Source organism: Oncorhynchus nerka, linkage group LG21 (assembly GCF_034236695.1).
Source record: "Oncorhynchus nerka isolate Pitt River linkage group LG21, Oner_Uvic_2.0, whole genome shotgun sequence".
Classification (NCBI taxonomy): domain Eukaryota; kingdom Metazoa; phylum Chordata; class Actinopteri; order Salmoniformes; family Salmonidae; genus Oncorhynchus; species Oncorhynchus nerka.
The window spans coordinates 25,543,366-25,565,935 of NC_088416.1; the positions used below are offsets into that span (position 1 = coordinate 25,543,366).

The window sequence follows — 22,570 nt, forward strand, 5'->3', positions numbered from 1 at the left end:
AAATGCAATGCTACCAAATACTAATTGAGTGTATGTGAACTTCTGACCCACTGGGAATGTGATAAATGAAATAAAATCTGAAATTAATCATTCTCTCTACTATTATTCTGATATTTCACATTCTTAAAATTACGTGGTAATCCTAACTGACCTAAAACAGGGAATTGTTACTAGGATTAAATGTCAGGACTTGTGAAAAACTGAGTTTAAAGGTATTTGGCTAAGGTGTATGTAAACTTCCGACTTCAACTGTATGTAAATAAGGCATTTCTATTTATTTTTAATACATTTGCTAAAATTTCTAAACTGTTTTTGATTTGTCGTTATGGGGTATTGTGTAGATTGCTGAGGATTTAAAAAAAATGTAATCCATTTTAGAATAGGGCTGTAACCTAACAAAATGTGGAAAAAGTCAAGGGGTCTGAATACTTTCCAAAGACACAAAAAAAAAAAAAGATTTTTTAAATTTAATCTTTATTTAACTAGGCAAGCTAGTTAAGAATATTTTTTTCCCACAATGACAGCCAAACCCGGGCTACGCTGGGCCAATTGTGCACCACCCTATGGGACTCCCAATCACGGCTGGATGTGATACAACCTGGATTCAAACCAGAGACTGTAGTGTTGCCTTTTGCACTGAGATGTGGTGCCTTCGACCCCTGTGCCACGCGGGAGGCTCATTTACACTGATGTCCCCAATTCTGATCTTTTGCCCAATTATTGGCAAAATAAGCCAATAAAAAAAAGAGTTTTTCCCCACAAAAGGCTTTATTACAGACAGAAATAGTCCTCAGCAACTCCCTCACCCCTCAGACGATCATGCAGGTGAAGAAGCCGAATGTGAAGGTCCTGGGCTGGTGTGGTTACACGTAGTCTGCGGTTGTGAGCCCGGCTGGACATACTGCCAAATTCTCTAAAATGACGTTGTAGGCAGCTTATAGTAGAGAAATTAACATTAAATTCTCTGGCAACATCTCTGGTGGACATTCCTGCTGTCAACATGCCAATTGCACACTCCCTGAACTTGAGACATCTGTTGCATTGTGTTGAGTGCACATTTTAAAGTGGCCTTTTATTGTCCCCAGCACAAGGTGCACCTCTGTAATGATCATATTGTTTAATCAGCTTCTTGATTTGTCACACTTTGGCAATGGAGAAATGCTCAATAACAGGGTTGTGCCTAAAATTGAAGAGAAATACGCTTTTTGTTGGTATGGAGCATTTCTGGGATGTCTTTTTTCAGCCCCTTAAACATGGTACCCAACACATGTTGCGTTTATATATGTTTTCAATGTAAAGTGTTGTTTCATGAGCTGAAATAAAAAAAAATCCCAGAGAATTTGGTATGTCCAACTGGCCTCAAAACCACAGACCACGTGTAACCACATAGTTCTCACTTATTAGATACACACACGACTAGATGTACATGCAAAGGGTGTATATGCCACTAGGCCTATGGTTATGTCACATGACGATGACCGCTTCTACGTCCATGTTCCACCTGAATGTATACCTGGGGTGTATTCATTAGTCTGGCAACGGAAACCGTTTACCGTTTAAGAACCAAACGGAAGCAAACAGAGCGAACGGAACGAAACTGGGAGGGACCTATCTGAATTTGTCCAATTGAAACTCGTTTTCGTTGCAAAACCTTTTCCTTTGGCTTAAAACGGTTTCTGTTGCGACGAAACGTTTTGAAACAGCGCCATGAATAAATCACTGATGTTTCAGTTTATTAAGAAGGGACAAAGAGGATATATTGGATATTATCTGTGTCGCTTTTATTAGAACATTAATTAAAACATAGGCCCATATCCTCCTTTATTAGAATAACCTACACTGACTGAGTCACCGCCTCTGTGGACTTCGAACTCGTATTACACCTGTCTTCACAACAAGGAAGTATTGAGTCCTTCGTTCTTACCTTTTGAAAGGAAGCCATTTCTCATAGCAAGCTCACTGGTAATGGTATTCGATAACATCAGCTAACTCGTCTTTATTTCTATTAATTATTCCAGTCCAAATGTATTTTTGAGAAACGGCACGATTTTCACCCCTCCGTTCCATTTGAAGTCTATTTCGCTCAATGTGGATATACCAGTAACGGTAGGTCAAGGCCATCGAGTCTACAGACCGCTAAGGTAAACCTCAGTATTTTACCTATGTAGCCTACATTTAACTAAGTAATTACAAATATTTGTTTGGATAAAAAGTGTGTAGGCTATGACTTGCCCATGCAACAGGTTTCCCAGACAGATTATTAAGGCCGTGGATGTTTTTCTTTTAAATAATTCACATAGGCCTATCACAGGGATCATCAACTACTGTAGATTCAGCCGCGGGACGATTTTTTCTTGAGCGGGTGGTCATGGGCGGGTGTTGTGCCGAAAATCTCCCCTCTGCCAGAACACCGGAACATAATTACACATCATTTGTAGACTAAAACATAATCATTTCAACCCTTGTCCAGATTTGTATACGATCAAATATATCTCTCTATTATGCGTGGGAACATTTTGGAACAGAGTTCCCAAATTAAAATCACTTGGATCTGATCGACAAGTGTTTTATGGTATTTTATACTGTAGTTGTGATCTTATAGTTTTTGTTTTGTTATTAAGAAGTTCGCAGCTCATAGAACCTACGCTTTTTCATAAACCAGCAGCCCTGATTCAGTCATGCAAATGTTTAGGAAATTTAAAATGTTTTCCAATATGTATGTAGCCTAGACAGTGGTGTAACAATACTTTAAAGTGCAATTTAAATCGTGTTTTTTTTTGGGGGGGGGTACCTTCTGGTTTCCTTAATAGAAGGAATTTGAAATGATTTATACTTTTACTCAAGTAGTATTTTACTGGGTGACTTTTACTTGAGTCATTTTCTATTTAGGTATATTTACTTTGACTCAAGTATGATTCTCACATACTTTTTCCACAACTTGCGACCTGCTGGCCAAATTATTTATTTGGCCCCGCACGATTTCTATCTGTTTACACTGAACAAAAATATAAATGCAACATGTAGCAATTTCAGTTTATATAAGGAAATCAGTCAGTTGAAATAAATTCATTAGACCCTAATCTATTGGTCACAGATACCTTTAAAAAATGGGAGGGGAATGGATCAGAAAACCATGCAGTGTGACACATCTCCTTTGCATAGAGTTGATTGTCGCCTGTGGAATGTTGTCCCACTCCTCTTCAATGGCTGTGCGAAATTGCTGGATATTGGCAGGAACTGGAACACGCTGTCGTGCACATCCATTCAGAGCATCCAAACATGCTCAATGGGTGACATGTCTGGTGAGTATGCAGGCCATAGAAGAACTGGGGACATTTTCAGCTTCCAGGAGTTGTGTAGATCTTTGCGACATGGGGCTGTGAATTATCATGCTGAAACATGAGGTGATGGCGGTGGATGAATGGCACAGCAATGGGCCTGAGGATCTTGTCACGGTATCTCTTTGCATTCAAATTGCCATCAATTAAAATGCAATTGTGTTTATTGTCCGTACCAAAACCCCACCGCCACCATGGGGCACTCTGTTCACAACATTGACACCAGCAAACCACTCGCCCACACAACGCCATACACGCCGTTTGCCATATGCCCTGTACAGAAACCGGGATTCCTCAGTGAAAAGCACACTTCTCCGGCATGCCAGTGGCCATCAAAGGTGAGCATTTGCCAACTGCAGTCAGGTCAAGACCCTGGTGAGGACGACGAGCATGCAGGTGATCTTCCCTGAGACGGTTTCTGACAGTTGGTGCAGAAATTCTTCAGTTATGTAAACCCACAATTTCACCAGCTGTCCTGACAAATCCACAGGTGAAGAAGCAGGATACGGAGGTCCTGGGCTGGCATTGTTACACGTGTTCTGCGTTTTTGAGGCCAAATTCTCAAAGACAATGTTGGAGTTGGCTTATGGTAGAGAAATGAACATTACATTGTCTGGCAACAGCACTAGTGGACATTTCTGCAGTCAGCTGGCCAACTACACGCTCCCTCAACTTGAGACATCTGGCATTGTTTTGTGTGACAACTACATTTTGTGGCTATTTATTGTCCCCAGCACAAGATGCACCTATGTAATGATCTTGCTGTTTAATCAGCTTCTTGATATGCCACACCTGTCAGGTGGATGAATTATTTTGGCAAAGGAGAAATGCTCACTAATATGGATGTAAACAAATGTGCACACAATTTTAGAGAAATAACCTTTTTGTGTGTATTGAAAATTTTTTGGGATTGTTTATTTCAGCTCATGAAACATGGGGCCAACACTTTACATGTTGCATTTATATTTTTTGTTACTCATTCAAGGTTTTTATTGAATTTTTTACATTGTAGAATAATAGTGACAACATTAAAACTATGAAATAACACATATGGAATCATATAGTAACCAAAAAAGTGTTTAACAAATCAAAATATGTTTCAGATTCTTCAAAGTAGCATTCTTTGCCTTGATGACAGCTTTGCAAACTCTTGGCATTGTTTCAACCAGCTTCATTAGGTAGTCACTTGGAATGCATTTATTTTTCTTTACATTTTTTAAAAATTCAATTTTTTTTATTTAAATTTTACCCCCTTTTTCTCCCAATTTCGTGGTATCCAATTGTTGTAGTAGCTACTATCTTGTCTCATCGCTACAACTCCAGTACGGGCTCGGGAGAGACGAAGGTCGAAAGTCATGCGTCCTCCGAAACACAACCCAACCAAGCCGCACTGCTTCTTAACACAGCGCGGATCCAACCCGGAAGCCAGCCGCACCAATGTGTCGGAGGAAACACCGTGCACCTGGCGACCATGGTTAGCGTGCACTGCGACCGGCCCGCCACAGGAGTCGCTGGTGCGCGATGAGACAAAGATATCCCTACCGGCCAAACCCTCCCTAACCCGGACAACGCTAGGCCAATTGTGCGTCACCCCACGGACCTCCCGGTCACGGCCGGTTGCGACAGAGCCTGGGCGCGAACCCAGAGTCTCTGGTGGCACACCCTTAACCACTACGCCACCCGGGAGGCCCACTTGGAATGCATTTCAATTAACAGGTGTGCCTTGTTAAGTTCATTTGTGGAATTTCTTTCCTTCTTAATGCGTTTGAGCCAATCAGTTGCGTTGTGACAAGGTAGGGGTGGTATACAGAAGATGGCCCTATTTGGTAAAAGACCAAGTCCATATTATGGCAAGAACAGCTCAAATAAGCAAAGAGAAACGACAAGCCATGAAGTTCATTCAATCTGGAAAATCTCAAAACAGTTCTTCAAGTGCTGTCACAAAAACCATAAAGCGATATGATGAAACTGGCTCTCATGAGGACCGCCACAGGAAAGGAAGACCGAGCTACATCTGCTGCAGAGGATAAGTTCGTTAGAGTTACCAGCCTCAGAAATTGCAGCCCAAATAAATGCTTCCCAGAGTTCAAGTAACAGACACATCTCAACATCAACTGTTCTGAGGAGGTTGAGTGAATCAGGCCTCTGTGTATATATATACAGACACTGGCATACAGTACATTCGGGAAGTATTCAGACACCTTGACCTTTTCCAACAAAAATTTGTTACAGCCTTATTCTAAAATGAATTTGTGTTTTTTTTTTTTTTTTTCATCAATCTACACACAATACCCCATAATGACAAAGCATTATAAATCACATTTACATAAGTATTCAGACTGTTTTCTCAGTGCTTTGTTTAAGCAGTTTTGGCAGCAATTACAGCAAGTCTTCTTGGGTATGACACTACAAGCTTAGCACACCTGTATTTGGGGAGTTTCTCCCATTCTTCTCTGCAGATCCTCTCAAGCTCCATCAGGTTGGATGGGGATGTCACTGCACAGCTATTTTAAGGTCTCTCCAGAGATGTTAGATTGGGTTCAAGTCTGGGCTCTGGCTGGGCCACTCAAGGATATTCGGAGACTTGTCCCGAAGCCACTCCTGCGTTGTCTTGGCTGTGTACTTAGGGTTGTTGTCCTGTAGGAATGTAAACCTTCACCCCAGTCTGAGGTCCTGAGCGCTCTGGAGCAGATTTTCATCAAGTGTCTCATTGTAATTTGCTCTGTTCATCTTTCCCTCGATCCTGGTGCCAGGTTTCCTCCAGACTTGATGCTTGGCATTCAGGCCAAAGAGTTCAGTCTTGGTTTCATCAAACCAGAGAATCTTGTTTGTCGTGGTCTGAGAGTCTTTTGGTGCCTTTTGGCAAACTCCAAGCGGGCTGTCATGTACCTTTTACTGAGGAGTGGCTTCTGTCTGTTTACTCTACCATAAAGGCCTGATTGGTGGAGTGCTGCAGAGATGGTTGTCCTTCTGGAAGGTTCTCCCATCTCCACAGAGGAACTCTGGAGCTCTGTCAGAGTGACCATTTGGTTCTTGGTCACCTCCCTGACCAAGGCCTTTCTCCCCTGATTGCTCAGTTTGGCCGGCGGCCAGCTCTTCTTCAATTTAAGAATGATGGCCACTGTGTTCTTAGGGACCTTCAATGCTGCAGAAATATTTTGGTACGCTTCCCTAGATCTGTGCTTCAACACAATCCTGTATCGGCACTCTACGGAACATTCTTTCGACCTCATGGCTTGGTTATTGCTCTGACATGCACTGTCAACTGTGGGACCTTATATAGACAGGTGTGCCTTTTTTCCAAATCATGTCCAATCAATTGAATTTACCACAGGTGGACTCCAATCAAGTTGTAGAAACATTTCATGGATGATCAATGGAATCGGGATGCACTTGAGTTCAATTTCTAGTCTCATAGGAAAGAATACTGAATACTCATACTACATTTGCAAACATTAAAAAAAAAAGTTTTTGCTTTGTCCTTATGGGGTTTTGTGTGTAGATTTATTTAATTTAATCAATTTTAGAATACGGCTATAACGTAACAAAATGTGGAAAAAGGAGAGGGTCTGAATACTTTTGTGTGTGTATATATTTAGTTAGTTATATATATGTTATTTATTTTTTGGGACATAAGACTGTAAAAACACCCCGCAAATCAGATCCAAGTGATGTATAGTTGTAGTCGGAAGTTTACATACACCTTAGCCAAATACATTTAAATTGTTTTTCACAATTCCTGACAATTAATCCAAGTGAAAATTTCCTGTCGTAGGTCAGTTAGGATCACCACTTTATTTTAAGAATGTGAAATGTCAGAATCATAGTAGAGAGAATGATTTTATTTTATTTAAGCTTTTATTTCTTTCATCACATTCCTAGTGGGTCAGAAGTTTACATACACTCAGTTAGTATTTGGTAGCATTGCCTTTAAATTGTTTAACTTGGGTCAAATGTTTTGGGTAGCCTTCCATAAGCTTCCCACAGTAAGTTGGGTGAATTTTGGCCCATTCCTCCTGACAGACCTGGTGTAACTGAGTCAGGTTTGTAGGCATCCTTGCTCGCACACGCTTTTTCAGTTTTGCCCACAAATGTTCCATAGGATTGAGGTCAGGGCTTTGTATTTGGCCACTCCAATACCTTGATTTTGTTGTCCTTAAGCCATTTTGCCACAACTTTGGAAGTATGCTTCGGGTCATTGTCCATTTGAAAGACTCATTTGTGACCAAGCTTTAACTTCCTGACTGATGTCTTGAGATGTTGCTTCAATATATCCACATAATTTCCCCTTCCTCATGATGCCATCTATTTTGTGAAGTGCACCAGTCCCTCCTGCAGCAAAGCGCCCCACAACATGATGCCGCCACCCCCGTGCTTCACGGTTGGGATGGTGTTCTTGCAAGCCTCCCCTTTTTTCCTCCAAAACATAACACTGGTCATTATGGCCAAACAGATCTATCTTTGTTTCATCAGACCAGAGGACAATTCTCCAAAAAGTACTATCTTTGTCCCCATGTGTAGTTGCAAACCGTAGTCTGGATTTTTTTATGGTGGTTTTGGAGCAGTGGCTTCTTCCTTGCTGAGCGGCCTTTCAGGTTATGTAGATATAGGACTCGTTTTACTGTGGATATAGATACTTTTGTACCTGTTTCCTCCAGAATCTTCACAAGGTCCATTGCAGTTGTTCTGGGCTTGATTTGTACTTTTCACATCAAAGTATGTTCATCTCTAGGAGACAGAATGCTTCTCCTTCCTGCGTGGTCCAATGGTGTTTATATTTGTGTACTATTGCTTGTACGGATGAACGTGGTTCTTTCAGGCGTTTGGAAAATGCTATCAAGGATGAACCAGACTTGTGGAGGTCTTCGATTGTTTTTTCTGAGTTCTTGGCTGATTTCTTTTGATTTTCCCATGATGTCATGCAAAGAGGCACCGGGTTTGAAGGTAGGTCTTGAAATACATCCACAGGTACACCTCCAATTGACCTGCAATCCATAGGTACACCTCCAAATGATGTAAATTAGCCTGTCAGAAGCTTCTAAAGCCATGACATCATTTTCTGGAATTTTCCAAGCTGTTTAAAGGCACAGTCAACTTAGTGTATGTAAACTTGACCCACTGGAATTGTCATACTCTGAATTATAAGTGAAATAATCTGTCTGTAAACATTTGTTGTAAAAATTACTTGTGTCATGCACAAAGTAGATGTCCTAACCAACTTGCCAAAACTATTTTTTGTTAACAAGAAATTTGTGGAGTGGTTGAAAAACGTGTTTTAATGACTCCAACCTAAGTGTATGTAAACTTCCGACTTCAACTGTATGTGATCATTTTCAAATGTTAGCAAGGTTTGAAATTATTTATGTTTTAGTCAAATATTGTATCTGTTTGGGCTTCTTGCGGTCAATTTGAAGTCTAGAAATGATTTGTCATTATGTTCTGCCCCTGACTATCCACTCAAGAAAAAAATTGGCCCACTAGTTGACCATCCCTGGCCTAAAGCTTCCTCATTTACCCAAACAACACTTTTTATTGTTTCAGATGAACAGCTCAGCAAAGGAGATGGCGATGGACTCGGAGGTCCCCCAAAATGAGTCTCTGATACGTTTCGCATCTCCAGTTCTTAACAAGTCAGACATATCCAACATGACAATAATTCAAACAGGGAATGGGACTATTGTGGCACACGATATCTTCTTGAATACGACTGCTGCTCAAGCTCTGTCGGGGATCTTTGTCTGGTCAGCACTGCTCCTCACTTGCCACCAGGTAGGTTACATTTTATCAGTTGTCTGCCTCTGTACTTGTTTTGATGTGAATCTAGTGAACAAAAACAAAAAGCATGGCTCAGGCATTGTCAGTATCACTCAGCTTCTAGGCAAACAAATGCAAATATGTAATGGGAGCTAGGGAGGTGTTGTGGGTTGTCTACACCTTTACGAGAGGGCAAAGGCTCCAGCCAGACAATACATTTTGTTTTTCACTTCTACATTTGATCCAGTATCTGGTGTTGACCAGACCTTCTTTCTCCATCATTGAGAGGCAAGACTGAGTGTGAAAGTTAATTGGCTCCTATTTGTAAAGTGACGGTTTGTACATAGTGTGTCATTGTTTCTTAATTGTTACTAGGTGATCCATTAGTGTTGCTGTTTGCGGGCACTTCCGATAACCGTGACTACCACTGATAACGACACAATGCAAACAGAGCCGTCATCGATCAAATGGCTGGGCAGGGCAGTTATATAACTTTAACCAAGTATAATAAGGCCTAACCATGATTATATTCACATTCATTATAGGCTTACTGAAGGGTGTTTTTTCTTCAGTTATTGCTATTTACTCAGTCTCTTGCTGTAATTCAGTAGAGACAATGGTGATCCTTATCATCAGACTGGGGTTTCATCAACTCCAGAGAGGGTGGACATTTTGAATGGCATGCATTATCAGCAGAGATGTGCAGGTGTTGTCGAGGTCACATTTCCAGCTTCGCAATAAAAGGAGAGGATCACGTTTTGCGAGGGGCAATCAGCAGAGGCCCCGTGTGTTTTATGCTGCTCAGCATTGGGGAGCGAGGCGTCTCTTCTCATATTGTGCTGATGAACAGATAAACCTGAGTGCTGCTGAGAATGGGTCCATCCAACCTTTAGCGGCTGTATAGACAGGAAGCCCCCAGGGAGTCCCACTGTGTTGGCTCTGGTTGGAGATTTAGATGTTCACGATATTTCTAGATAGGAATATGATGGTGTTATTGTCCCCAGGGTTCATGTGCTGACCTTTTCTATACGCTGGTTGCAACATTTCTGATACATTTCACATTATCATCAGCTCATACTTTATTACTGAAAATACATCAAGCAGAATTAGGCATACCTCTGGTATAGCGAGGATACCCTTTTTTTTTACTAGATTTAACATGTCTTTATAAAATTGAAATTGTTCATAAAAGGAGTTATACAATTTTTAATTAGATTTGTTTTTTTCACAACACGCAAAAAAATGTGTCAATTTGGCATTCCATGGAGTCTCCATCTGTTTAGTTTTGGAGTAGTTTGTTTTCCCATCCACTCCCCATCGAAGCAGGCCAGATATGAACATATGTGGCCCGTGAGATAGTTGCAGGGTTGCATGAGGCAAGCATGGAGGGAGATTAAAAACAGCCTTCCCAACAGGATTGTTTTATTTAGTATTCTGGTGTATCATCAGATTTTCCTCCATAAGACTGTCTCTGGAGAGTTCTCCTCCTCTCCCAATCTGCATACTAACACTGTATGCTGGTCGATGCTGATCTTAGATATCCCAGTCTGCTCACTGTGGTCCAAAGCACCAGGTGTTACAGTGATATGGAGTGTTACTGATGTTCTCTGACACACTACACTGTTCAGACCTCCCACTTCCCGGGGCAGCTTGTCAGGGAGAGAGGAGGGTCATATTATCACACTATAGTCAGTGTGATGTGTGGTCTTCTCATTCTGTCTGGGTGTTCTGTATAGAGCTGTCGGGCTCAGTGCGCGCCCCTCTCACTTTCTCACGGACACTGCTTGGTATAAACGCGAGACACTCTACACACTTTCTCATTCCAACATGGACATTTGGTGTGTCACAGCTGTCAGTGCCAGGGGCGGGCTGGGGAGTGTTATGAGGTAGAGTTATACGCCCTTTCACAGACCAACTAAAATTAGCTGGGGATGGACTTGGGCTACTGCTCAACTAAGAAGAAGGGTATTGAGTCTGAGTCAGGCTAGAGCAGAGTCATTACCCAGGGCAGAGCTCTTTGTCTGTCTGTCTCTGCCTGTCAGCTCAGCATTATGGAGCCTGGAGGACCGCAGTCTTTCCACCAGCCATTCAGGGGAAATGGAGGACATCAGTCTGCAGCCTGGCTTCACTTCTCAGGAGAGCCACATGCATCACGCCCTGGCATTGGCCAGCCTCTAATGTGCCACCTCTAATGGCCATTTAATCATGTTGCATGAGTCTGTGTGAGTGGACCTGAAGTCAAGAAATGCCAGGGTGCACCACTTGAAATGGATCAAACTGCAATACTCAACTCTGACCATTGCTGGTTTTAGTTTCCTTTGGCATTTGCCCCTGAAAATATGTAGTTGATTATGTGCTACACAAACTGAATTATGTAATGGATGCTCTGAACTTTCCTTCACCCCATGGCCTTGACTCCAATTCTGAAAAATGTTGGTTCCTAGAATAGGGAATCATGCTACACCCATTTAGCATTCACATACTGCATTATGTTTTTAAATGATTCAGTGAAATTGAAGAGTTCAATCAAATTCAACCGTCTGAGACACAAGTTTTGAAGCAGTGCACACCCCTCTACTTCTTTCTGTTCTCTCTCCCAGGTGTAAAATAAAAAGTCTGTCCAACACATCTCTAGGAGAGTTGATCCTATAACACAGACGTTCACTTTTCAGTCAAGCTTTTGTCTTGATCAGCAGAAATTCATCCCGCTCACCTTGTTACCCCAATTATGCAGTGTTATCATTTCTGGGTTTTCATTTTTACCCTTCTATCTTTTTCTTACCTCTCGACCCCAAACCTACAGACACTGTCCTTTTTTATATATATATATATATTTGAGTCAATGCTGTAATGCTGTCCTTCTAAAGCCTGTTGGGCCCTGTGTGATCGCCAAACCGTGCCTTGAGAGGGTTCCAAGGAAGTGCCGTTTATTCATAAGAACCCATCTCTTTGAAGCACTGGCCCCCTAAAACTGCTCGTCAGGTTTAGCTCAATTATTCATAATGGTTGGTCTATGGGCTGAAACTGGGATTTGAATACCTCAATGCATTTTTGCCTAGTAAGTAATCTTGTTTATTTTACTAACTATTTTTGTTTTGTTTCTGTTCCTTTTCCAGATCTACACACATCTGAGGTCCTACACAGTCCCTAACGAGCAGCGCTACATCATTCGCATTCTTTTCATCGTGCCAATCTATGCGTTCGACTCCTGGCTCAGCCTGCTCTTCATCAGCAACGACCAGTACTATGTCTACTTTGACTCCGTCCGAGACTGTTATGAAGGTACGGTAAACCAACCACCCCACCCTTCTCCTCCCTTTCGCTGTTGCCTCATATCTCAGCCAGCGCCCTGACAGCGGTTTACTCTATAAGCACCTGTACAGTCGGCAGTAGTCAGACACCGGGCGGGTTCTGTCTGGCCAGTAATGACATTTAGACCTATTATAAGTTCTGAAAAAACATTTTATGGCTAGAAGGTTTGAAGCTAAAACGGACTGGCCCAACCTGTTTTTCCTCACCTGTCAGTTCTTCCCTATGGGCAGAGAGGTCCTATTGTTCGTGGTGTTCTGTTTCCAGGGCGTGTAGACTTTCAGACCTGTCTTTTTTCCTCTTAGGCTTAGTGGTTTTTGTATTCTATTTTTTGCAAAAGGTGGAAAAGGGATGTACTTTAGTTGAGATCATTCTAATCCAAACTTAACTAGTTAAGAGTTGTTTTTAAAAAAATTCAAACATAAAGGAAATGTTCATCTTCCTCATAGCTATTCTTCACATTTAATTATTAATGTCTCATAAATTTTCCTCTGAAAAGCCTTTCTTTAATAGTCATTATTTACCGAAGCAATAAGAAAAGACTGTAGTACTTTAACAATGGCAGAGGTGAATCATATGCAGAATTGTTTAAGTGTCATTTGATATATGGACAAAACTATTAGTATTTCACATACATTATTGACCAGATGAATTTAGTGTTTGAGACAGCATCTGAAAGCAGGGTAACTGTTGCATTGCATTGAGTCAGCATGGCCAGGGCTAAAGCACTGTGTGAAACTATGTGCCCTGATACTGAGAGTGTAACTTGCATTTGCTTTTTTTAAACCCTCCTGAAATGTCAACTTAGGAAGGATTTGAAGGACAGAGAACCATCCCAAGCCTCTTAGTGGTGGGGAGAAAACATTGATTGGTAAAAAAATATGATTATTGTAAAGTGAAACCCTCCTCACCAAAATATAATTTCAGTTTCCACAGCTTCTAAATTAGGATGTAAGATCTCTACAGTGCTATCATCACAATCTGGCCCACAATATTACCTGCAGCACAGAACAAATTTGACAAATTATCTTTAAAATCCATGTTTATGAGGAATGATTTATATAGACAAAACATGAATATTTACTGAGATTAGCTGGAATCGGTAGCCCTTTACACTCGTACCCATATGTATACGGGTTGAAATGGCAGATTTGGGCACCAATAAACGGCTAAATTGGAAGGCATTGGCTGTGCAGTAACATGCTATACATGCACTTCAGTGCTGTATGAGTTCCGACATCCGTGCTGAACTTGAGCACCCAGGCGGTGTCACTCCCATCCCTCCCCTAATTGGTTGCCTTTAGCAAATGTTTTGTTGTCTGAGTGAGGGAAGTGCAGTAAATTAAGAGAACTATGTATTTTGAAAGATGGGAAGTTGAGGATTATAATAAACACTGCTTTGATGTCATACAAGCAGGCCAAACACCCATGAGTCCAAATGTGCGACTTCACATTTCCATATCATAAAACTCATGTCACATACAGTGTCGACGTTTATGATCACCATGTTTAATGTACATGTTGACATGATGACACACCCAGGGTTATTGTGAACAGAATGAGCCTATGTTTGTCTATTGTGACGAAAACTCGCCTGTGGCACACGCACCTGAATGCAGTCATGATTCCTTTCTATGTGCAACAAAATGATGATCCGTTTTCCTGTAAATTGCATTGTGAAGCCTAACACTGTAAGATGGTATTTTATAATTTAGCTAGTCATGTTGGCAAAAGAACAGGCTTTCAAATGATGCCCACCTGACCCAGATTGTGATTTGTAATGGTCTATTTTTGAATTGCGTAAATGACAACAGTAATTGAGTGATGGCAGGGTTGTGTTCCAAACAAAATAACTAAAAGTATGCTTTGCTCTAATTCTAATTCCTCAAAGGAACAGCTAGGAGAGCGAAAAGCACCTTTAACAGTGGAAGACTCTTCTTTAGTCATAAAATGCGTTGAAATGACTTGTGCACACTTTGGAGAGTAGCCACCTCTCACTCAAACCCTTGTCATTTTTTTTCTTATGTTGCTCCTACCCCACATTTTCCAGTGAATATTCTCATCATGTTACTGAATGTATCAAGAGTATTTTCTGATTTCGGAATCAACAGATGCGGTGAAAAGTACAGTAAATGTAAAATGCACATAAAATCAACAGTGCTATGTTTTGGATTCAGTGTTGTCAGGTGAACTGTTGTGTCCTCACCTTTTGGTGTAATAATTTCCCCTTTATCTCTAAACTGTTCCCTTTAATTGCTACCATGGTTATGCATTTCATATTTCTCCTGAAAGAAATGTAGCCCTATCCATGTAGCCCTATCCATGTAGCCCTATCCATGTAGCCCTATCCATGTAGCCCTATCCATGTAGGCTAATTCCCACCTGTGTAAAGAGTGAATGGTGAAACAGCCACATCTGTTTGTGATATTACAACATCATTGAACGCGCGGAAGAGCACAATATCTACTGCAAAAATGTTTTACCAGGCTGCACGGCGCTCCTCAGCTCAGCAACAAAAACAATAACCGTGGTGGTGGTGCGGCCAGTGGTGCTGTTTCCCCTACTACGGATTCCATTTTTAAACGGACTGACCCGTGACGTTGAATTGTTGTTTTTGAAAATGACCCCCACTTGCAAAACCTCAAATCAGTGTTGTAAACAACATTCCATCATAATGTACAGGAATGTATGTGAGTGACTTTGTCCCTTCTCTCCATGACAGCATTTGTGATTTACAACTTCCTGAGCCTGTCCTTTGAGTACCTCGGGGGAGAGAGTGCCATCATGTCCGAGATCCGAGGGAAGTCCATTGAGTGAGTCCTCCCAGTCCCATCCCCCATACCATGGTCTCATACTACACGCTATGCAAGTAGCTTTCATAAAACCCACCCAGAATGTTGGGGATTTTCAGTTTGTATTGCAAGTCTTGCAGTCACCCAGGGTCAGTCTGTCATTTCCTTGAATGTAACTTCTTGATCTTGTTTTAAGGTAGTCTGACTTCAAGGATAATGCTGTCTTGTATTTTGGACACTAGAATGATGTCTTTAAATCTGGTACACATTCAAAGGATACATTTGTGACCACACATTTTCTATCATTCCCAGGTCGAGCTGTATGTATGGTACCTGCTGCTTAGGTGGAATAAGCTACTCTATTGGCTTTTTAAGATTCTGTAAACAGGTGAGTTTCCATCTCCCTCCCTGCTTGGGTGATGAAAGCACTCTGAAAATATGGAAATAGGAAATTGTGATTTGTTATTTTAATGTCACCTCATTGAACTTTTTTTTCAAAAGCAAGATCGCTCCTCTATTGCGAAATGACAGCCATTATAATTGGCTGTCCACTTTTAAGAGGATAAGGTTGACTGGTTAAAAAGGAAAATGAAAGCAATCTGAGAACAGGTAAAAGCAGCTCTGTAATAAGCACAGAGAAATAACATGAGCTGTCAGCTTGAGACTGTCCCCATAGTGTCTTGGGGATGCAGTCTGTGCTCTGAGTCTTACCCTGATGGCAATTGGATCTGAAAGGTATGTCCTCAGAACAGTGAATAGATGTCCAGAAAATGGAGCTGATTAACACTTGGCATGTTCTGGCTGGACTCCTACGTTGGTGGTTTCAAAGCACAACCTTGCTGTTCTCTTCCCTCCGGTAGCAGAGTTGAAAGGGATAGAACTATATCTGCTCTGGCTCTGTGAGATGACAAGTTGGAGGGAATGGGATCAATAACTGCATTTAGAGATTACTCCGGGTTTCAAGAGGAGGACCTCTAATCCAAAAGCACCAGCCTGTCCTAAAGTTGCTATATCATTTCCCATTTAAAGGTCTGCAGGTAGCTCCAGTAAGGAAAACTACTGACCCTTGAAACTCAATCACATGCCCCTTAGTGTACTTAGTGTCTGAAGTAACATTACTTCAGACAGTACATTGTTTTGGCATAATGTCAATACATGCATATGTTTGAGATTTTTAACATGTTATATCATACATTGCAAATTGATAGACACACAATTTCCACAAAATGTTCATTCATTTCATAGATTACTCAGTGTTTGAAGACGTACAGTTGGCTACCTTTCAAATCCAATAACCAGCATGAAGTAGTTGTCACCTGCATTGTTCCTGGTTTTGTTTCTGTGTTCAATGCATGTCCCATCCTGTATTGATGTCATGCAGGCCACTCTTCAGTTCTGTGTCGTCAAACCCATCATGGCCGTCATCACCATCCTCCTGCAGGCCTTTGGCAAATATCATGACGGAGACTTTAAGTGAGCACAACCTTTCATTCCATTCCATTTCACCCATTCAACTTCCCTTCGCATGCTCGCACTACTCATTGTGGATTTTTCAGCTTTTTAGATTTCACATGAATCTATTAGACATTGATATTTACAATATGAGTATTCCATTTGGATGGAAATTCAGAAACTGAATGTACATAGATCCCTACTAACGTCTGTATTGATCCTGTTCCCATCTGCAGTGTGAACGGAGGATACCTCTACATCACCATCATCTACAACATCTCTGTCAGCCTGGCCCTGTACGCTCTCTTCCTCTTCTTCTTCGCTACCAGTGACCTGCTGAGGCCTTATGAACCCGTGCTCAAATTCCTCACCATCAAATCTGTCATCTTCCTGTCCTTCTGGCAGGGTACGTTGGTCCCTTACCTTGACTTAATATCAACAGATTCAAACCCTGATGGGGTTGGAAAAGTCTACACAATACATTGTAATTGATACATTAGACTGGAGTAGCAGGTGAAGGTGTTGTCTTTTTGTCGTTTAGGTATGTTGCTGGCCATCCTGGAGCGCTGTGGGGTCATCCCTAACGCCCTGTTTATCGACGGCCAGGAGGTGGGGGCAGGCACTGTGGCAGCAGGCTGGCAGAACTTCATCACCTGCATCGAGATGTTCTTCGCTGCTATCGCCCTGCGCTACGCCTTCACCTGCACGTGTACCAGGAGAAGAAGAACGATCTACCAGGGACACACGGTAACTGTACTTCTACACGTCCATAGATAGGGGAGGTATCTGTTGGAGCTGATGAAATGGTCATTAGGAGGGCTGGGAATTGCCAGACACGATATTACCACCATACTTGGGTGCCGATACGATATGTATTGCAATTCTCACGATTCTGTATGTATTGCGATTCGATACAGTGATTTCTTTGCAATTCAATGTTCCAAACATATGGCTCACCATATGTCTGCTGCAGAATTCCCCTTAAGTGTTCAATTGGGTTGCGATCTGGTGACCCCACACACACACTTTAAACATTTACATTTACATTTAAGTCATTTAGCAGACGCTCTTATCCAGAGCGACTTACAAATTGGTGCATTCACCTTATGACCTCCAGTGGAACAGTAGTGCATCTAAATCTTTTCAGGGGGAGGGGGGGTGAGAGGGATTACTTTATCCTATCCTAGGTATTCCTTAAAGAGGTGGGGTTTCAGGTGTCTCCGGAAGGTGGTGATTGACTCCGCTGTCCTGGCGTCGTGAGGGAGTTTGTTCCACCATTGGGGGGCCAGAGCAGCGAACAGTTTTGACTGGGCTGAGCGGGAACCCGCCCTTATGCTCCTCTGAGACCCCTTTTTCAAAGTCACCGAGCCATGGTAGACAAAATAATGGGATGTTAATTTATTAATTATCTCAGGAACCACACCTGTGTGGAAGCAACTGCTTTCAATATACTTTGTATCCCCCATTTACTCAAGTGTTTCCTTAATTTTGGAAGTTACCTGTAGGTGACAATGCAGTTTTCTGTCCCATTCCCTGGCTGTAAACAGGGAATGGGAAACGGGTCAGAGAGACATGACAAGAGTGAACAGTGTGAACCAGGCAGGCCAGAGGTCAGCAGAGGAATGGTCTTCAGGGTGTTCATCATTACTCATGGCTCACAGGAAGGTTGCTAGCACAGCACACTATAGAAAGAGCATTTCATAGCCACTATACGCTTAATCGCAGGAACTAGCAGTACCGCTCTGACGTCAATACCTTTCACATGAGCAGAAGACAAATGGAGACCAAGGGAAAAGCCTTCTGCGGAGATATCAATCATCTCCGCTTGTTACCTCCTGCAACAGCAGTCCTGCTGAGGCCTTGGGCTATAGGAGACAGACGTGCAGAAAGAAACGGAATCGCTGAATGCTGATTAAGTGTGAAATGTTTCCATGTCCATTACATTTGACCGGTAAAAGTGTTCTCTTCATGTTGCCAAGTGATCAAAAGAAACTTGTGACAAAATGAATAGAGATTTATCCCATGCTCGGCCTTCTTCGTGCTCCCGTACAAAATGTATTATTCATTTGCTATAGTTGCTATTCATTTAAAACTAATGGTAATGTAGCCGCAGAAAGTTAAGCAGCAAATTACATTTTTATTGTGGTCTAAACTTGTAAATGAAATGCAGCTGAAGCCAGACTATTCTCTGAGGAGTTTCCAAAAGTATGGTTTTGAAAGTTAATTTTCCCTCTCAAAGGGACGCATGGTGTTGGGGCTACATTTCTTATATGCCCCACTGAGTTGTTATTTTCTACCAAAGCACCAATTCAAAGGTCATAATTCAGTGCTATAGTATGTGACTGGACTGCATAAATATTACCTGAACCAGAAAGATTCCCATTAAGACTAGTCTAGCCTTTTGATATTGCTGCTGAGAGTTGTAGTCACAGCCCCATCCAACCCTCCCTGGGCTGCGAAGTGTCAGAAGGTCATTCATGTGTGGTGTTTTCAATGCCTGTGGAGATTTGGGAGGCTTATATACCTCCAGGCTGTCCTCCTCCAACCCTGACTGAGGCCAGCCCTAGTTGCAACACAGGCCAGCTGTGAGGAGAAGCTCAGGAGAGCATGGCTAACCACTACTCTGACCCTGAAGCACAGCGGAACCCTCCGCCGTGCCGCCTTCCCTCCAGAGACCTGGCCTAGACTGCACTGTCGCTGACCCTGAAACAGAAGGCTGCGTTGGTTCTGTCTGCACCGGACTGCTCCCCGGGACGTTGGATGAGACACCCTGGTATTATAGGGTCAAGTATCAGCCTGGCCCACAGCTGGAGGGGCTCAGTCAGGAAGGTAGACGGAGAGAGAAAGCATCTTCCTCACTCCCACTAAATTGCTGCAGCCCCCTTGTCATCTCTCTCTATGCTCTCATCCACTGGGCACAAGGACTGAGCAGTCTTAAAACCAATGAGTTTGCATGAGTGAGATTCATATCAACTGTGATTCTGGACTAGGGAGTTTTTCCTAATGAGTCTCTGTCAGCACCTTGTCTTCAAAAATGGATGAATTTAGTTTTCATAAGCGTAACTACTCTTGTATTTCTCATGTTGTATATTGTATTTTCTATGGTTTGATATTCAGATCAAAGTTATGTCCTATAAACAAGTTAAATGACCATGTCAAAATGTGTCTTATGTACTTCTAGACAACATCGCCCCCATGCAGAGCATCTCCAGTGGTCTGAAGGAGACGATGAACCCTGGGGACATGGTCCAGGATGCCATCCACAACTTCTCCCCAGCCTACCAGCAGTACACCCAGCAGTCCACCCAGGAGGTGGTACAGCCCAGCCAGAACAACGGCAAGGCAGGCACAGGCGGCAGCAGCAAGAGCTCCAAGAAATCTGACAAAGTCCTGCTGATTATCTCTGATGACGAATTCTAAGGAGTCGCCCACCACCACGAGTATCCATGTCTTTGTTTCCTCACCACACCCAGGACAATACTGGCACCACATATCCCACTGTCAGACCTGGCATCCGTCTGTGTGGTTCATTTTCATCTTCTTTCATTTCATTTCTTAAGATGAAATCTTTACTTTAGTCCTGGTTTTAAAGTAACTGTCCAGTGTTTCTATGAAATATGATCTATATATAATTCATTACAAAATTTGTGAAAGTTTTCCTTCCAAAAATGTTTATGTATGCAGTTTTTCTGTGTTGGAATGGTGTCGGCGTACCCCAACAATAGAATGGCGAGGTAAAAATATGAATGTGAGTAGATAGCTGATTGGCCAGCTGAGGAGGATGACATCATCTATGAAATAGCAAGCATGTTTTAAACGGTCTGTTTGAAATAGAAGTTTGAGGTAAGATTTTTGAAGTGTTTTTCTCCAGTTGATGCTTTCGACACAATATTATTTGGGTACGAATTAAGAGAGTACCGGTATGAACTTTTAAAAGTGAGATTATCACTGGACAGTTAATTTAATGAATAATTATTGCAGGAAAGATCAAGAAGGGGACCGAATGAAGATTTGAATAACCTTATGAGATGCCTTTTGTTTCTGCCTTGCTAGTCATGATACTATGGGAAAATAGCCTGTCTGCTGAGCCGTTTCATTTACATACATTACATTTAAGTCATTTAGCAGACGCTCTTATCCAGAGCGACTTACAAATTGGTGCTTTCACCTTATGACATCCAGTGGAATAGCCACTTTACAATAGTGCATCTAAGTCTTTTAAGTGGGGGGGGGGAGAAGGATTACTTTATCCTATCCTAGGTATTCCTTAAAGAGGTGGGGTTTCAGGTGACATGGCAGGTAGTGATGCAATTTTATTTTGGTCTTTTCCCTGATCCTGGTTCGGTCTCTATCGTAGCAGTGACTGAGCTCTACTCTGGCCGCTGAAGTATGTACTCCAGTCTCTCTGATTCATGGGAGTTTCAAATAGGAGCTGATTAATGTACGACTTCAGGAGGGAACCCAGGAATCGTGCCCGTCATGGCTGGCTCTGACACTTCAAGGACCATCTCTTGCATTTGCGTGTTTGAAGTATTTGCTCAGCAGTCCTCTGTTGGGTCTCCTGACGAACTGAATGATTTTTTCAAAGACACAACTGACTTTGGAGCAGGAACTTCAAACTCTAGACTTTGGCGCTTTGAAATCCTTTGTATCTAACATGCCACAGACAAATTGGAGGATAAGGCCGACTCCCACTAACTTGGAGGGTTGTGGTATTCTCATTAATTTTCTCAGCATGGATTTCAGTGTATAATTCAGCAGAGCTCTACAATGTTAACCCTAAAAAAACATTTGCAGTATTGTAAATAGTTTGAGTAGAACCTTTATAGTTTCTGAGGTTCGTATTATTGTTCCTTTCAATTCACTGAAGATAACATTTGTACAGCAATTGTTTGATTGGTTTAAATGTTAAATTATGCAGTGTACTTTGGTCTCAATGTTTAATTTTTAAGACATGTTTGCTGTTATGTTTACCTTAATGACAAAGTTTGATAAATTGCTATATTGTAAATAAGCTATGTAGTATTAACAATGTGTTTTCAGTGATTTCTGCAGATCAGTTTGATATTTCATGATATTTAAGTTGGTTTCATGTCATTAGAAAATATATATATTTTGTTTCTGTTTGTGGCAAATTGTGATAGAGGGACACCATCTACCCTATAATTTTGAACTGTGTTTAAGTTATGGAAATTATGTGCAATGTAATCACTTTTTCCATACCCTCATGTGCCAATTATTGCTGCCTTACTGGGAAAGCAGAAACAGATGTAGAGTTGGATATAAAGTGATCACTGAGATGTAGTGTAACTATAGTGTCTATTACTGAATTCTGGTTTATTTGGTTGTCACATTTTTGCACTCAGGTAAAAATAAACGATTAAAGAGATGTTCCGGGACTCTTGCGACTACGAAAGTATTTTTTTTAAACCTCCAGTTTTGGCCTGGATGTGTCAATGTGTAGTTTATATATGCAAGAAAAAAGGGAATGTCTGCCACTCAGGTCAATCTGACGAAGATCCAAATCTGACTGAAACTTTGTCTTTATTGTGCATCTGATTAAATCACCATGGGAGCATACCAGAGTTGCACACATTCCTTTTGTCTTTGGTATGTTCTTCTGTCCTGCACCTGATAAGTTGGATGTGCATATATCTATTTTTTTCTATAGTTTTACATATGCACAATGTATACTGAACAAAAATATAAACAACATGTAACAATTTCAAAGATTTTACTGAGTTACAGTTCATATAAGGTAATCAATCAATTGAAATAAATATATTAGGCCCTAATCCATGAATTTCACATGACTGGGCAGGGGTGCAGCCATGGGGAGCCAGGCCCAGCCAATCAAAATTAGTTTTTCCCCCACCGAAGGGCTTTATTACAGACAGATATAGTCCTCAGCACCCGCACCTCCGG

The 22,570-nt window shown here is 41.7% G+C and overlaps 1 protein-coding gene across 1 annotated transcript; it reads left to right on the forward strand.

Annotated features, from left to right (window-relative positions):
• The first annotated feature begins 1,679 nt into the window (after window positions 1-1,679).
• Window positions 1,680-22,044, forward strand: tmem184a (transmembrane protein 184a). Its single transcript, XM_065006469.1, is given in 10 exon segments — window positions 1,680-2,141; window positions 8,880-9,107; window positions 12,209-12,374; window positions 15,124-15,214; window positions 15,506-15,581; window positions 16,575-16,666; window positions 16,882-17,051; window positions 17,187-17,345; window positions 17,348-17,392; window positions 19,827-22,044. Coding segments are annotated over 9 exon segments (1,266 nt in total). The 5' UTR covers window positions 1,680-2,141; the 3' UTR covers window positions 20,066-22,044.
• The last annotated feature ends 526 nt before the right edge of the window (window positions 22,045-22,570 follow it).